The sequence below is a fragment of the Pelophylax lessonae genome, assembly GCF_965119305.1.
Source record: "Pelophylax lessonae genome assembly, chromosome: 6".
In the NCBI taxonomy this organism is placed as follows: Eukaryota; Metazoa; Chordata; class Amphibia; order Anura; family Ranidae; genus Pelophylax; species Pelophylax lessonae.
The window spans coordinates 310,796,900-310,815,613 of NC_138773.1; the positions used below are offsets into that span (position 1 = coordinate 310,796,900).

General features: G+C 45.9%; 1 protein-coding gene across 6 annotated transcripts in view; it reads right to left on the reverse strand.

The window, feature by feature from the left end:
- TNS1 (tensin 1) overlaps window positions 1-18,714 on the reverse strand; it is an 805,414-nt gene that overhangs the window by 222,571 nt on the left and 564,129 nt on the right. For all 6 annotated transcript variants that reach the window (XM_082260250.1, XM_082260249.1, XM_082260247.1 and 3 more), the window contains 3 exons: window positions 5,267-5,316; window positions 1,365-1,536; window positions 1,207-1,257 (listed from right to left, as the gene is read on the reverse strand). In XM_082260250.1, the coding sequence (XP_082116376.1) occupies window positions 1,207-1,257; window positions 1,365-1,536; window positions 5,267-5,316 (273 nt within the window). The remainder of the gene's footprint in view (window positions 1-1,206; window positions 1,258-1,364; window positions 1,537-5,266; window positions 5,317-18,714) is intronic.

An 18,714-nucleotide genomic window follows, 5' to 3' on the forward strand; every position in this document is an offset into this window, starting at 1 on the left:
TTATAGCGGGTCACAGAAGCGCCGAGCTTTACATTATAATATTGTGAAATACCTTTGTTACAGCGCTGCTTGGCGCTTCCGTGACCCCCAGCTGTCAGCGGGGGAGAAGAGAAGGAAGAGCAGCGGGAAATCAGCTAAGCGCCGAGCGGCGCTGTACCGAAGGTATTTCACACTATTATAATATAAAGCTCGGCGCTTCTATGACCCGCTATGAACACTGCAGAGGAGAGGGGCTGAGATCCCCTGCTGACAGCTATGAGAAGAGGAGAAAAGCAGAGCGGGAAATCAGCTGAGCGCCGCTGTACCGAAGGTATTTCACACTATTATAATGTAATGCTTGGTGCTTCTGTGACCCGCTCTGAGGGGAGAGGCTGAGATCCCCTATCAACAGCTATGAGAGGAGAAAGAGAGGAGAGCAGAGCGGGAGATTAGCTGAGCGGCGCTGTACCGAAGGTATTTCACACGATTAGATTACAGAAACACACTGGACATTAAATAAAACAGTCAAAGTGTATTCTAGCATTTTACAAACACTAAACTAGGTTCACACAGGGGTATCCCGACAGGCATGGAGGGAGATAAGACCTACGCCGAAAATAAGCCCTACTGTGTCTTTTGTTGCCAAAACGAATATAAGACCCCGGCTTATTTTCGGGGAAACACTGTATAAGTTTACATTCTATCAGAACATGGCTTCTCAAAGGCTTCATTTAGTCAGAACATGGCTTTTACCAGACCATAGTAAGGTCCTAATTTGCCACAACATGGCTTCAATCAGGTCTCATACTTCCACAACATGGTTTTCTATTAGAACTTATTCTACGACAAAACGGTTTCTATTAGGTATCACTACCACAACACGACTTCTATCAGGCCTTAATCTACTAACACATGACCAATATAAGGTCTCAATCTATTACTACATTTCTATTTTAAGGCCTTAATATACCACAATATGGCTTCTATCAGGACTCCTACCACAGCATGTCTTCTATCCGGCCTCATTTTACTACAACATACACCACAAACTCTTATGCCAAAACTTATCCTCCCATATTCCTCTTTTTTACCAGAGGACCACACATGCTGCCACATAATGCATTCCATTAGGTCAAAGTCTATCACGTCATGTCCTCTACAAGGCCAGGTTTGATCAGAACGCTTAGGAAACACAAATCTGTTAACAGTCTCCATCATAAATCTTACCTTGGAATGGAGTTTGTTGATATCATGTCTCTTCTCAGACAAATTAAAGATCTAAAACCATAAACAGAGAAGGGTTAAAGATGGCAGTTAGATACCCTACTGTTCTACACTGATGTCAGAGGTCTACAATGAGAAAGGTGGCACTTCTTGTTGCTCACCAGATAATTGTCTCCATGTTTGGACTTCAGCATATGTGCCACCTCTTTAAGGTTTCGGCAGAAGGTGGCCTCCTCTGTCCCTGGGGCAAATGTGACGGAGATGATCCGCTCGGTGATGTAGGTGAGGTCGAGTTCACAGCTGTCCTCCATGGTGTGTATAAAGCTAAAACTCCTGTAACAGTAGACAGGACAAGCCACATGAAACTCCAGGCAACAAAATACAGAGCTGAAACATCTAAAATGGGGATGTTTTACCTGTAAAAAGATTTGTATAGCAATGCACGTGTTATATGACTGCATAAGATTTTGGTGATTGAACATGAGTTTAAAAAGCCTGCATTCCCACAGTTAGAAAATGTTCATTATATGGTAGGCACCATAAGGTGAACCTTTGAGGGCAGAAATATGGAGCATGCCCTTGCTGATGTATTTTTGAAGGTACCATCTCCAAGTATAATGATCATCTTTGAACCTTTGTCATCCGTTGACCAATACTCAACGCAGAAGCTCAGGTCTTTGCTCTACACACCTGAAACTCAACATTGTACTTTAAAGGGAAGACTGTGGGCAGGTGCAGTCTACTTTCTCCACAGCAGGTGGTGCTCTCCACAGCAGCACTGCAGTTGAGAGGAAGGCAAGAGGAACATGGTTTCCTGGGTCACTGGGGAAGCTATCCAATTTGATTCTGCCACCCCATGTGTCTTTGGCAGCCATATTGGGTCAGGCAGAGCCTATTAAAGTCCATGGCTCCCAGGCATGGTGCGCATTTTGCAAGTTGGCAGACTATGGACAGGTACCCTACCCGATAGGGATAGAACTAGAGGCAGGGAAAGGTTCTTGACAAGGAAGGAAAGCGTAGGGCTCGTGACTTCTGGGGACATCTTCCTGCTTGGGCACAAGACAGCCAGGATGTATTCTGCCCCTTTCAACCGGTGCTGTAATTTCAGCTTAAACCTGCTTGTTCTACAAGCTGTTGGAGCTGTAAGTGTTCCCGACTGGGCTGTTATCCCACCGGGTTAATTGTGAACTGTCTTTGCATTATTTCAATACAAGTTATTTTATCGCACTGGGACTGTGTGTGTTACTGCCGCCATCGCATCACGCTGCACCCCACCTACAGGCCAGGGTTTGAGCATTTGTTTGACCAACAATTTTTTGCCTACCCATTTTTTGGAAAGAGGTCTGTCTCTGACTTCTCTCTCTGTTCATGCATTGATTATCTGTGTATAGGATTGACTGTGTTCATACCCAATTTGTCTTTGCCTATAGGTCAGTTACCCTGTATATTGTCCATTATTTGCTCCATTTACATGACTGGAATCTGGACTCTGTTTCCTCCCCTCCAGTGGGGTCTAGAACCTTGGACTCTGGACATCATGTCTGCCAAGTCTGCAATTGTCTGCTATTTACTCTGATTATCCGTCTGAGAACTTACAACACAGAAGATCAACTGAACCCTGCACAGACCTGAATTAGCCAAAATTCCCTGTGCTACAAGCTTGTTCCAGGTCATGGAGTCATGGACTCAGTATGACAGCCCCAGAGGCTGCCCCTTCAAAAACAAGTCAGCAATCTCCGTTCCAATAATTCTATCCCACCCAAGTTCACTTTAAGGGTGACATGTTTCATGAGAATGTTGACATCCTGTCTGAATCCAAAAAACATCCCCATGAACACACCACTTTCCACAGAAAAACAAGCCAGTGCGTGATCTGGGAATCACATGTGCTAGTCGTATAAATGGGCTTCCTTCTCTCTCGAGTTCTGTCCGTACTCAGGAAATTTCCATGCTGGATTCTAGAGGATCACATGGGGGAAGGAGGTATGTGAGCAGCCTCACCCTGTGCACCCAAACAGCAGCCAGGACACTGCGTTTCTGGAGTTATCTGACCTTCTGTATATCGAACGAAGAAGTGCGCGTGCTAGAAAAAAAAAAGTGCCCTGTACTCTCCAGCCAACAGGGCAACTTGCACTGAACGATCCAAAAATATGAATCCGGAATTTATATAAGCGACCATTAATTCATCAAGAGCAACCCTTCTCAACCTTTCTACACCAGAGGAACCCATGAAATAATATTCAGGTCTTGGGGAACCCCTGCTAAAACAAATTCATTGGCAGTCAATGGGAAAAATGTCCCTAACATTGGCGGTCGGTGGGAGGAATGTGCCCCACACTGGTGGTCAGTGGGAACAATGTCCCTTACATCAGTGGTCAGAGTGAAGAATGCTTCTTACATTGGTTGTCAGTGGGAAGAATGTTCCTTACATTGGTGGTTAGTGGAAAGAATGCTCCTTACATTTGTGGTCAGTGGGAAGAACGTCCCTTACATTGGTGTTCAGTGGGAAGAACGCCCCTTACATTTGTGTTCAGTGGGAAGAATGCCCCTTACATTGGTGGTCAGTGGGAAGAATGCCCCTTACATTGGTGGTCAGTGGGAAGAATGCCCCTTACATTGGTGGTCAGTGGAAAGAATGCCCCTTACATTGGTGGTCAGTGGGAAGAATGCCCCTTACATTGGTGGTCAGTGGGAAGAATGCCCCTTACATTTGTGTTCAGTGGGAAGAATGCCCCTTACATTGGTGGTCAGTGGGAAGAATGCCCCTTACATTGGTGGTCAGTGGGAAGAATGCCCCTTACATTGGTGGTCAGTGGGAAGAATGCCCCTTACATTGGTGGTCAGTGGGAAGAATGCTCCTTACAGTGGTGGTCAGTGGGAAGAATGCCCCTTACATTGGTGGTCAGTGGAAAGAATGCTCCTTACAGTGGTGGTCAGTGGGAAGAATGCTCCTTACAGTGGTGGTCAGTGGGAAGAATGTCCCTGACATTGGTGGTCAGTGGGAAGAATGCTCCTCACATTGGTGGTCAATCGAAGGAATGACCCTTACATTGGTGGTCAATGGGAAGAATGCCTCTTACATTGGTGATCAGTGGGAAGAATGCCTCTTACATTAGTGGTCATTGGGGAGAATGCTTCTTACATTGGAGGCTAGTTGGAGGAATGCACCCTCGCAGCCAGCTAAAAATATCACTGGGTTTATGCAGCTGGCATTGCAAGTGGCGCTGACCCCCACATTTTCCAGCATCATGACATGGAAGGTCACTCAGCCACAGCTTCAGGAACTCCTACCAACCTCTGGAGGAACCCTGGTTAAGAATGGCTGATCTAGGGGCAGAGCAAAAAAGAAAGAATTTAAAGGGTAACTATAGCAAGCAATTTTTTTTTTTTTTTTTTTGTAGTTTTGGATTGGGTAGAGAAAGAAAACAGTCTCTGCTGGGTTTTTCATTAGTACAGAAATTAATGGAAAATCCAAACTTTTACAGCTGTCACCAGAGCAAGAGGTAGGAGGAACTCTTCCAATGGGCTGTCATTTGTCTTCTACATCCCTCTGGTCTTTAGCTTACCATCCAGCTACAATGTATTATATGGCAGGTGGACCATCCAGATACAATGTATTATATGGCAGGTGTACAATCCAGCTACAATGTATTATATGGCAGGTGGACAATCCAGCTACAATGTATTATATGGCAGGTGTACCATCCAGCTACAATGTATTATATGGCAGGTGTACCATCCAGCTACAATGTATTATATGGCAGGTGTACCATCCAGCTACAATGTATTATATGGCAGGTGTACAATCCAGCTACAATGTATTATATGGCAGGTGGACAATCCAGCTACAATGTATTATATGGCAGGTGTACCATCCAGCTACAATGTATTATATGGCAGGTGTACAGAGGTTGGGTAGTAGTTTGCTGAATTTACTGAATGACAACCAGGCTTGTCACACCTAACACCTCCACAGGATGATCCGCTAGCACCATTATAGTAACAGGAACATTTAATTTACTGGTTAAAGGAGTAATAATGTGAATGTGGCTCCAAATCTCACCTTGATGGCCTGCGGCGGGATTGCGTACTCCTGGAGGACTTAGTGGAACCCTGTAGAAAAAAAGGATCACATGGATTTATTTTTTAGAACATGCATCCTTATTCACCAAGGCAAAGAATATTGTACAAAATACAATTAACAACGGCAAATAAAGCAACCGCTGGCCCTGACTTCCTAAACTACAATGGCACTGAAAGAGTGCTAAAAGGTGCCTTAGGCATGCTTAAAAAGATACAATAATATTGACTGGGAGGCCACTTTAGCATGTCTTAAGTGCAAGTGAAGATGAATTAAGCTTGAGGTTTGATGAATTGAGGCCATTGTCTTCCTCAGGTCTCCCTTAACTAAACTGATTAGTTACTTCACAGCTCCACCCTGCATTAACCACTTCCAGTCCAGGCCAGTTCTGACATTCCTACCCTACATGTAAAAAAACGAAAACCACTGAAAACCACTGAACACCCCCAAACGTAACTTTGAACGTGGCATGGTTGTTGGTGCCAGACAGGTTGGTCTGAGTATTTCAAAAACTGTTGATCTGCTGGGATTTTCACACACAACCATCTCTCGGGTTTACAGAGAATGGTCCGAAAAAGAGAAAATATCCGGTGAGTGGCAGTCAGGGCTGCCTCTAGAAATCACTGCGCCCCATACAGCCTACCGCACAGAGCCCCTGAGGACAAATTTATCAGTCCCTTTTTTTGTAGCCTCGGCTGCACATATGAAAAGGAAGCACCTGCTCATTCAGAAACTGAAGCATAGTAAACAAAGTTGCAACCCGCCCCTCCCCCCACCCCAACTGCACCCCCTTTAGCTGCAGTGGCCAGGGGTGTACAAATGTCGCAGCTGCAGCAGAAGTTATACGCCCTGTCATGGTTGGTGGGTGTGGCACCTGCCAAGCATGACCCTTTCAAGTGAATGAGGCTGCTCTGCAAGTACCCTGCAAGCTTGTGCAATACAGCAAACAAGGGGTTAAAGCAGGCAGCGTTGTGTTGCTTTCTCCCCACCTGCTTTAACCCCTTGGACCCCGCAGAAGCATATAGTTGCTGAGCGCATGCAGATTAGCCCCATTTACTTGAATGGAAATGCAACACGGGGCTTAATTCCTGCTGCAGCATGTGTACACCTTTGGCTGCTGTCTCGGGGGGGGGGTGTAGGGGTTGGGGACGGTAAAACTGTAACTTAACTGCAGCGTTTTACCAACCTCAATTTTACGTGTGAATGAGCCCTAAGGGTGCTGCTGCGGATCTAAGGGCTCACTCACAAGTGCAGCAGACACTGCTGCTCCTCTGAAGAGTGATCCGAGTGTGTTTGACAGGAGGTGAGAAGGCGATATGTTACCTCCTCACCACCTGAATTAAACCCATCATTGCCATGCAATGCACGCGATTGTGACACGGCAGTACAGCAATTAAAGGTTTAAATCAGGTGTGAGGAGGCGACACTGTGCCCGGTGATCTCTGACTTCCCCCATGATGTCAGGTACCTTAAGGTTGGCTACCCCTGGTTTAGAACCTTCAGGGCCACAGTGCAAGAAATCATGCTGGGCCCCCTTACCGCTGGGGCTTTTTCCATCGGTCCCAGGGCCAAATGCAGCAAAAAAAAAAAAAAAGGTTCCTGCACTACCTTTTGCAACTTTGGTGCGATTTGAGTGCCATAGACTGCAATGTTAAATCACAAAAGTCGCAAGGAAATCTCAAGCAAGTCAGGCAACTTTGGGGTCACAGCAGTGTGCGTGTGCACTCAGCCTTACGTCTGCCATCTTGGGGTGGTGGCGGAATGCCAGGGCCCATTCGGAAGTGTGATCTTTGCGACCCAAGTAGTTCCACCACTGCCAAAACCAAATTTACAATTCCCCTCCACTCTTGCTTTAGGGAAGAGGAGAGGGGGGGGGGGTGTTCTGTAGTCCTGTCCGAGGGTTACATAACTTGTTTGTGTTACTGGCTGATTTTATGTAAGGGAGATCCCACGGAGTCCAGTCATTGCTGAGGTTACATAACAATATACAGCGATCAGCCATAACATTATGACCACTGACAGGGAAAATAAATTTCATTGATTATCTTGTGACAATGGCAGCTAGAAGTGGGTGGGATATATTAGGCAGCCAGTGAACATGTTATCCCTGAAGTTGATGTGTTGAAAGCAGAAAAAAATGAGCAAGCTTAAAGCGGATCTTCACAGCATCTGAGCACCACAAACCAAAAATTGTAATTTATTTTTAATATTCAAAGCAAACTCCCCCATCCATCAATGCCTCCATGCTTTATTTTGTTGATAAATCACAGCCTCCTAGCATTTCTAGCTGCAGCCATCTTGAGTAAGGGCAGATGATTAATGTAGCATTTACTTCCTGGAATCCATCTGCCCTTAGCTCAGGCATGCAGGTGTTCTGTAAGAAAACCCTACCCCATCAGACTTCCCTACCTACGTCATTTCTGGTGCTGGTTCGTCCTGCACCAGCTGTAGCCGCGTCACACATCCTACTGCGCATGCGCGGAATAGGTAGGGAATTTTGATAACATCGTAAGGGGATGAGGCACAAGTCCTACTGTGCATGACCGGGCGCATGCGCACCAACGGATCGGGCAGCGACATCTCTTATAACAAACATACATCCGATCTCCATGGCCCACACTGTGCCGAGCCGACAATGGGACAATCCTATTACCTACCCACACGCGCACGCCCACTGTCTCATTGTCGAGTCGGCGCAGTGTGGGCCATGGAGATTGGATTGTCGGGTCGGTGCAGTATCGGCTCGGCGCAGTATCGGCTCGGCGCAGTGTGGGCCATGGAGATCAGATGGATGTTTGTTATAAGAGATCCCGCTGCCCGACCCGTTGGTGCGCATGCACACTAGGACTTTTGTCTGACCCATTACGATGTTATCAAAATTCCCTACCTATTCTGCGCATGCCCAATAGGACGTGTGACGCGGTTAAGGGCTGCTGCATGACGAATCCACAGCTGATCTCAACCGGAAATGGCGTAGGTAGGGAAATGTGATGGGGTAGGGAAATCTGATAGAACACCGGCAGGAGGGTGTGCTTAGCTTAGAAAACCCCTCCTGTAGACTCCTGGGATGTATGAAATTATTTGCCTAGGCAAGAAGTCAGGCAGAAACTGAAAACATTTTAAAATAAAAAAAAAAAAGTTTAAAATAAGTAAACATAATACACTTTCCTATTTACTAATGTTAGCAGCATGAGGATTAAATATAATCAGTGCTGCCTGGGAGAGTGAAGTTCCACTTTACTGCTTTAAGGGACATTGACAAGGGCCAAATTGTAATGGATAAATGGGTGAGTCCGAGAAAAGCCAAAACTGCAGCTCTTGTGGGATGTTCCTGGTCTGCAGTGGTCAGGACTGAACAAAAGTGGTCCAAGGAAGGAAAACTGGTGACAGGGTCATGGGCGGCCAAGACTCTTTGATGCATGTGGGGAGTGAAGGCTGGCTGGTGTAGTCCAATCCAACAGAAGAGCTACTGGAGCTCAAATTGCTGAAGAAGTGAATGCTGGTTCTGATCAGAACACACAAAATATAGCAGTTAGTGGTGTATGGAGCTGTGTAGCTGCAGACCGGTCAGGCCGGGCAATGGGCACGTGAGCATCAGAACTGGCAATTTTGGTAGACCTCCACCATGCCATATCCAATTACCTATACATGGTAGCAGCAGACCGTTCAGGCCGGGCAATGGGCACGTGAGCATCAGACCTGGCAATTTTGGTAGACCTCCACCATGCCACATCCAATTACCTATACATGGTAGCTGAAGACCGTTCAGGCCGGGCAATGGGCACGTGAGTATCAGAACTGGCAATTTTGGTAGACCTCCACCATGCCATATCCAATTACCTATACATGGTAGCAGCAGACCGTTCAGGCCGGGCAATGGGCACGTGAGCATCAGACCTGGCAATTTTGGTAGACCTCCACCATGCCACATCCAATTACCTATACATGGTAGCTGAAGACCGTTCAGGCCGGGCAATGGGCACGTGAGTATCAGAACTGGCAATTTTGGTAGACCTCCACCATGCCATATCCAATTACCTATACATGGTAGCAGCAGACCGTTCAGGCCGGGCAATGGGCACGTGAGCATCAGACCTGGCAATTTTGGTAGACCTCCACCATGCCACATCCAATTACCTATACATGGTAGCTGAAGACCGTTCAGGCCGGGCAATGGGCACGTGAGTATCAGAACTGGCAATTTTGGTAGACCTCCACCATGCCACATCCAATTACCTATACATGGTAGCAGCAGACCGTTCAGGCCGGGCAATGGGCACGTGAGCATCAGACCTGGCAATTTTGGTAGACCTCCATATACATGTACCTATACATGGGAACTATAGGAGTTCCTATCGTTCTCATGTAGAGCATCAGAACTGGACCATGGAGCAATGGAAGAAGGTGGCCTGGTCTGATGAATTTAAAAATGGTTTGAGGAACACAACAACGAGTTTTAGATGCTGAGTTTGAGAGGCCTCTAAATTCTCCAGATCTCAATCCATTTGAGCATCTGTGGGATGTGCTGGAAAAATACGTCCAATCCATGGAGGCTCCACCTCACAACTTACAAGACTTAAAGGATCGGCTACTGATGGCTTGCTGCCAGATACCACAGCGTACCTTCACGGGTCTAGTGGAGTCCATGCCTCAAGGGGTATGAACGTTGATCATAATGCTATGGCTGATTGGTGTATATAAGCCCTGGTGAAGTGCCTCCCCAAAAACATATCAACTCTCCTATCTGGGTGTTGGACTCTAAGATGCCCTTTCTACTTCTCACATATATAGCAACAAACCTGATGGGGGGGGGGGGGGTTGCCCCATTGCCTCTATCCCTCCCAACCCCAAAAAAAGTAAATGTTACATTTATATAATTTTGTTTTTAATGAACGTAATCAGAGTCGGGGATATCTCCAGGGATCAGAGTCGGGGATATCTCCAGGGATCAGAGTCGGGGATATCTCCAGGGATCAGAGTCGGGGATATCTCCAGGGGTCAGAGTCGGGGATATCTACAGGGATCAGAGTAAGGGATATCTACAGGGATCAGAGTAAGGGATATCTCCAGGGGTCAGAGGCGGGGATATCTACAGGGATCAGAGTAAGGGATATCTACAGGGATCAGAGTAAGGGATATCTACAGGGATCAGAGTCGGGGATATCTACAGGGGTCAGAGTCGGGGATATCTCCAGGGATCAGAGTCGGGGATATCTCCAGGGATCAGAGTCGGGGATATCTCCAGGGATCAGAGTCGGGGATATCTCCAGGGATCAGAGTCGGGGATATCTCCAAGGATCAGAGTCAGGGATATCTCCAGGGATCAGAGTCAGGGATATCTCCAGGGATCAGAGTCAGGGATATCTCCAGGGAGAAGAGTCAGGGATATTTTCAGGGATAAGAGTCAGCGATATCTCCAGGGATCAGAGTCCGGGATATTTCCAGGGTCAGTCTTCCAATCCCTGGGACTAAAATGTCAGGAAACGGATATTTACTAAGCGCACATTCTTCTCCTCTATGGATATGAAGCCAGCAATGTGACAGTGACGTTGTCCGTGTTTGTCACACTGAATTTCTGGAATAACACACTAATGCCTTTATCGGGCCTGATCTGTATCTGATTATCTGCGGCTTCTCTAAGTGTTGGTATTCAAGCTGCCTGGGCTGAGTTTGCTCCTCACCGCTCTGCGTCTCATCGGTCTGTTGCGCAGTCAGCCCTTTTGTTGAACTTAGCGCCCTTGTGATTAGTTTTTTCGATCCTTTCAAAGTTTCCCTGCAGAAAATCATATGGTTCCAAAACATAGGGGACCTTTATGGATGATCCTAAAATGGTGCTTCCAGGCAGGGCGTATCTGCCATGAGGCAAACAAGGCATTTGCCTTGGGCAGCGCCCCCCCCCCCCCCCCCAGGCAGAAGGGACACTACGAACAGTGGCGTAGCTACGGGGCTGTGGACCACACCTGGGTGACACCCGACAGAGGTTTGACACCAGGGGCGGCTGCGGACTGACCGTATGGTGACAGGGGAGCAAAGTGGAAGCGGCTGAAGTGGAGGCGGCAGCGGCTGAAGCATCTGATCCCGGAAGCAGCTCACTTGGCAGAGCAGGTCGGAGTCCTGGGCAGTGATTGTGCCTTGGCAGCCTTGCCACACACAGCTGGTAAAAAGGAGCCAGTGGGTCGTGGGTCCTGTGGAGTTTTTTTTTTTTTTTTTTGGGGGGGGGGGGGAGAACCTCCTGGTGTAGTATGTCGAGGGATAGGGGAGCCCCCCTCTCTTTCTCCCCCCACCCCTTCCCCTCTCTCTCACCCCATCTCTCACACCCCCTCTCTCTCGCCCTTCCCTCTCTCTCGCTCACCCCCCCCCCTCTCGCGCGCGCGCTCACCCCCCCCCCTCTCGCGCTCTCTCACCCCCCCCCCTCTCTCTTGCTCTCTCTCAAACCCCCCTCTCTCACCCCCCCCTTTCTCCCCCCACCTTTGAAGAGCTGGAGCTCTAAGAGGAAGACATGGAGCTCTAAAAAGGAAGAGGTGGAGCTCTAAGATGAAGGGGTGGATCTTAAACAAGAAGGAGTAGGACAAATTTGGGGGGGGGGGGGCGCCCAATTTTAGTCTTTCCTAGGGCAGCACAAAACCAAAATACACCACTACTTCCAGGGATGTATTTATAAATGATTTGCTCAGCTATTAATGCTGCTAAACCTCTTGTACATATTTTCTGAGCAAATGCCAGCAAAATCAAGTATTAGTAGGCTATTTTCTCTCCAAGTCTGGTGTTCTTCCTTCAAAGGAGTAGGGGGAATCAGGAAAATACCACATTATGGCCACTAGATGGAGCTTATGATTACAGGAATTGAATACTTTTTTATTATGATCATTAGCGCCATCTAATGGTCCACAGAGATAGCTGAGAACAATTCTAAATGATAAGAATGTAGCACAGGAAATTACCAGCTCACTGGATTTGTGGCGGGATCAAATTGTACTTTTTTGGCACTTATTAAATAGATATAACAAAACATTTTCAAGGAAATATTTAAAGTGATATTAAACCCTCAGTCTTTAAAAGCATTTTCAGCATCTGATCTGAGTATGCAGCTTCGTTATCCTCTATTCTTTGCCTACCTTCCAGTTTAACCACTTGTGGACTGTCCGCCCGCAATGTACTGCTGACAGGTGGCATGTGCAGGCAAAGCAATGTACTGGTAAGTCACTGCGTGTTACTGGGTTTTGGGCGTGCACCCCACCCCCCCCCCTCCCTTGGTACCCACTGTGATTTTACATGGAAGGAGCCTGTCAGCAAGTCCCGGCCAATGATTCATGGCCAGGACCTGCTGATCAGCTGTGTGCAATCACAGCCCAGAGCCCTGTGTTGACAATTAACACAGAGCTCTGTACAGAGAGAACGAACAATCGCTCGCAAAGCAGGGATGAGAAACAGAGATCTGTACGTAAAATAAGCACACTATTACACATAGTTGGGCACACATTTAACCCCTTGATTGCCCCAAGATGTTAACCCTTTCCCAGCCAGTGTCATTAGTACAGTGACAGTTTATAGTATTAACACTGATCACTGTATTAGTGTCACTGGTTGGTGATGTCAGTGGCAGTCAGTCCCCCTCTCCCCCAGTGTCAGTTAGTGTCAGATTGCGCCCCACTCTCACACGTGAACCCCAAGTGTCAATGTGCCATAGTTGTGAACCCCAAGTATCAATGTGCCATAGTTGTGAACCCCAAGTGTCAATGTGCCATAGTTGTGAACCCCAAGTGTCAATGTGCTATAGTTGTGAACCCCAAGTGTCAATGTGCCATAGTTGTGAACCCCAAGTGTCAATGTGCCATAGTTGTGAACCCCAAGTATCAATGTGCCATAGTTGTGAACCCCAAGTATCAATGTGCCATAGTTGTGAACCCCAAGTATCAATGTGCCATAGTTTTGAACCCTAAGGGGCATACAATATTTATCAAGCCATGGATGTCGAGTGTGTTATGGTATCAGGGTGTCATAGTTCTGTATCCCCAATAATAAGGGTGTCATGCATGTGAACCCCAAGTGTTAACGCACCATAGTTGTGAACCCTCAGGGGCATTTTTGTCACTAATGGATGTCAGTGTGCTGTGATATCAGTGTCAGAATTATGGGCCCCGAATAATAGGTGGCATTTTAAATTTGGCATTTATAATTTGCTAGGGTATCTAACGATCAGTACTTTCATCTTCTTGCTAGTTATTAGCGATTTTCCCGAGATGCACAGTGTTTGTGGATTAAAACAATGTGCTATACTTGTCTTATGCCCAGCTAGGAGACCTAGCGACTATTTAATATATGGAATATTCAATACCTAGCCCGTTAACTGATTAATATATATTGAAAATTATATTTTCATACACTTACCTTAGGCTTGTATAACTACACTCTAGGATACTGCATCTATCTACTACGGTCCATAGATGTGTCCCCATTCTCAATTTGTTCTGGTATGTGACGCATGGAGATTCCCTCGCTGGTGATTATGGCTGCATTCATGTATGTTGTTTATTTGATGCATTATATGTGTCGGTGGGAAACAAAGTGTAGGCCGTATGGTTTGCCAGCGCCCGCCACATGGTTTTGTAAAGTATTGTTGGTATATATTTGTATTTAAACAAATTGTCTATATGTATGCTCTATTTACTGTATGTCAATGTTTACAGTGCCCAATAACAGGCCCCTGATGAAGCGCGGAGGCGTGAAACACGTCAAGCCTAAATGATTAATGTTTGAGCAATCATTAAACAGACGCTTTAATGATGGACACAGCCTGCTACCTAGACTTCTACAGCTCATCATTGCAATAGTGATCCTGAAAGGACCCATCAAGGGAAGTCATGTTTTCCACTTATGTATGATACTATAATGGTAGTCGGCACCCATTTGTATGGCGCTGTTTATTTGTATCCATCTTTTGTATAAAATTGTGTCTGTGTGATTTTTTGAAACATTTTTAACAGAATGATTATTCGAATAAATTTATACTGTTTTTTTATACTGGGTTGTTCTTATGTGCCAGTAAAGTCCATAAATACCACAATTTTCATTTGACCATTTAAACAGGACGTGGCACGATACATCTATATGTCCATGGCTACCGCCCCAATGGGACATTAGCTTTTTGATATATGTGCTACAGTTGTGAACCCCAATTGTCAACGTGCCAAGGTTGCAAACCCTAAGGGGTATATTTATCAAACCACGGATGTGTGTTATGATATCAATGTGTGTCATAGTTATGGACCCCCAAATGGGAATAAGTGATAGCTATAGACCCCCAAGAATAAGTGTGTCATAGTTGTGGACCCCAACTGTCAATGTGTCATAGTTTTGAAGCCTAAGGGGCATATTTACAAAGCAGTGAACGTGACTTTCATCAAACATTCACTGCTGGTGAATCACTTTGACTTAAAACACATACACCAGGAAAATCCACCCGCAGTGATTGCATGGCGAATGTTAGATTCACTGCTTTATAAATATGCGCCAAAGGTCTAGGAGGGTGATAGCTTCAAGTTGTTGGGCATATTTATCAACAAAAGGCATTTAATAGTGATGGGAGGATTCAGGAAATTGAAAGTTTTTGTTTTCCAGAAACTTTGGAAAAAATGGGGAGATTTCTATGAAATGACAGGAGTACACATGGACCGAAAGTCAGCCAGTTCCTGCTGAACCAGGTGAGTTTCGGTACGTGTGTACCTGGCTTAGGTGAGTCAAACATGTGAACCCAAAGTGTCAAAGTGCCGAAGTTGTGAACCACAAGTGTCAGTGTGCTGGAGTTAGGAACCCCAAGTGCCAACGGGCCAGAGTTGTGAACTGCAAGTGTCAATGTGCCATAGTTGTGAACCCCAAGTGTCAACATTTCGGAGTTCTAAACCCCAAGTGTCAATGTGCCCGGAGTTGTGAACCCCAAGTGGCCACATGCTAGAGTTGTACACCCCAAATGTCAATGTGCTGGAGTTGTGAACCCCAAGTGTCAATGTGCTGGAGTTGTGAACCCCAAGTGTCAATGTGCCGGAGTTGTGAACCCCAAGTGTCAATGTGCCGGAGTTGTGAACCCCAAGTGTCAATGTGCCGGAGTTGTGAACCCCAAGTGTCAATGTGCCGGAGTTGTGAACCCCAAGTGTCAATGTGCCGGAGTTGTGAACCCCAAGTGTCAATGTGCCGGAGTTGTGAACCCCAAGTGTCAATGTGCCGGAGTTGTGAACCCCAAGTGTCAATGTGCCGGAGTTGTGAACCCCAAGTGTCAATGTGCCGGAGTTGTGAACCCCAAGTGTCAATGTGCCGGAGTTGTGAACCCCAAGTGTCAATATGCTGAAGTTGTGAACCCCAAGTGTCAATGTGCTGGAGTTGTGAACCCCAAGTGGCAACATGCCAGAGTTGTAATCCCCATATGTCAACGTGCTGGAGTTGTGAACCCCAAGTGTCAATGTGCAGGAGTTCTAAACCCCAAGTGTCAATGTGCTGGAGTTATGAACTCCAAGAGTCAATGTGTCGGAGTTCTTAACCCCAAATGTCAACCTGCCAGAGTTGTGAACCCCATGTGTCAATGTGCGGGAGTTCTAAACCCCAAGTGTCAACATGCCAGAGTTGTGAACCCCAAGTGTCAATGTGCCGGAGTTCTAAACCCCAAGTGTCAACCCCAAGTGTCAATGTGCCAAAATGGTAAACCCCGAGTGTCAATGTGCCGGAGTTGTGGCAAGTGTCAATGTGCCAAAATTGTGAACCCTGAGTGTCAATGTGCCGGAGTTGTGGCAAGTGTCAATGTGCCAGAATTGGGGACCCCAAGTGTTAATGAGCCATACATGTGAACCCCAAGTCTTAATGTTCCCCCAAGTGCCTAATTTTGCCATTCTGGCATAATGAATTGGAGTCAAACTGATGTCCGTGTTTCCCTTCATTGAAAGGATTGTGACTTTTTTTTTTTCCAAATCTTAAACTTTAAGGGGTAACATCAGCAGGCATGTGCACTGGTGTGCAATGTGCATGCGCACTGTGATGTGTTTTTTCTCTTAATTTAACTGTATTTAAATGACACTTCACATAACCCTATTGTAGTGCAATGCGTTGCGATACAAAGATGGAGATTTACTAAAACTGGTGCACTCAGAAACTGGTGCAGCTGTACATGGTAGCCAAACCACTTCTAACTTCAGCTTGTTTAGTTAAGCTTTGACAATAAAACCTGTAAGCTGATTGGTTACTATGCAGAGCTGCACCAGTTTTAGTAAATCTCCCCCAAACTATGCCTGCTTCATTTGATCAGAACACACACCAACACAGCTGATTGGGGTGGTCGGGCCCTATACAAGGCAGGGCTTTTTGCCTTGGTAGAGGGTATTGGGCAAGGTTGCCCATTGGGTCTGGTGGGACCTTAAAAGGACACATCTTGAGCTTCACTCCAGCTTTGTCTGCAGCAAAAACTGCCTAAAGTCGGGTTTCAGAATTAGCGGATAATAGCCGGGTCTTGGTGACTTACCTGGGAGAAGCTGAACGTCCGCATAAAACGCCTCCAAGGCTTGAAGGTGGCCATGGTGGAATCCACAAAGCTCTCGATTCCAAGCTAATCCACGCAGGCAGGAGACCTGACCTCCAATCCGTCGCCTTGTTCTTCTACTCCGGGGACATTATTGTGGTGAATAGTTATTCCTCCAAAGTCATGAAATCCAGTGACTTATGAATGCAGCTTAAACCAAGGGCACGCCGCCTCTCCTCCCTTCTCCCCACAAGCAGAGGGTCAGCCACTTATCAGCTGATGTGAATAACAGCCGCGTTAACCCTTCAATGTGGTGATAGTCACTAAAACACAACTGCTGGATTAAGAGGGGATCACCATCGGAAATCAGAGACTGGGATCTGCAGGCACTGAGATTAGAAAGTCTACAGAGCTGACTGCACACGTTACAATCTTTTCTAACAATCCAAGGTTCTTGTGCTTTGCCTGGATAGATTTTCACGCAACGTCCGCACGCAGAATTATTGAGAATGATAATCAAGCGCAACTCATCTTCAAACTGTGTGTAAAATTAAATACAAATCAATAAAGCCGGTTCCATCCAAACTTCAGCTTGGAGAAGAGCAATGGGAGCAGCAAGCTTTGTTGAAGCTTTTCAAGTAATAGAAATGTGCGATTCTTTTCATTACAAATCTAAATTTTCTTTATTCGGAGATTCAGATGTATACAAATATCCGAATCACAATAGTAACGAATTTCAACGAATCCAAAATCAATTATAACGTAACGAAACAACGAATTTGAAAAAATTAAAAAATGAATTTAAAATGGAAACATATTGCCATAAATACAATAAAGACCCCTCGGTGCGCCCAACAGACTCTGATTGCTCAGTGGGGATCGATCCACTGATCCCCGCTGAGCAGGCGAATGACAGCTTTGTCTCCACTCTGTGTGCAGAGACGGAGCTGTCAGAGCCCCGCTCTCCTCTATGGGGAGATCGGATGAAAATGGACTGCCTGTCCGTTTTCATCCGATCCTCCAAACGGATGGAAAATAGGGTTTCCATCCGTCCCGATTGAACGGACAGGATCGGATCGGTTCGGATAGCAGCGGGTGTCAGCGGACATGTCTCCGCTGACATCCGCTGCTCCATAAGGCTGCATGGAGCATCCAAACAGGTCCGCCTGAAAAACTGATCAGAAAGCCCGTGTGAAAGGGGCCAAAGTACAAAAGCACAATAAGATGATACAAAATAGAAAAGAATAGATTAGAAATAATAGAATACAACAGAATAGAATGGAATAGAATAAAATAGGGTAGAATAGAATAGAATAGAAAATAATAGAATAGATTGGAATAGAATAGAATTAAAATGGATCAGACTAGAAAAGAATTAGAATAGCAAAGAGTAGAATAGATTAGAATATAATAAAATACATTAGAATAATAGAATTGATTAGAATGGAATAACATTGAATAGAATAGAATAGAATGAATATACCGTCTTCCATAATGCTAATTAATTTGAAAATATCGAATATACGAAACAAATCCGAATAAACAAAATAAATTCTGAAAACAAATCATCTAACATACCGAATATGATCAAAACTAAATTATTAACTTAAATGTTTAAGGCTGGGTTTACACTAGCTGCGTCTCACAGCAGGGGGTCCGATGCGTCCCTGTTCCCCGTTTCAAAAACACAGGATCCTTTCCAAATGCGGACCACGGCCGTCCTAGAGATGTGAGAACCGGCTCCATTGCGAGCCGAGCACACTCTCCTGTCATGTAAATTGGGTGCAGGGAAACTCGAATCCAATTCACATAAGTGTAAACTCTGTCTTAAAGAAACAATTTTTTCTGTTGTGCACATAAAGTTCCATTAAGCTCTAGTTTATAAATGCTGAACACAGATCCCAATGGGAGTGCTGACTGCCACATTAAA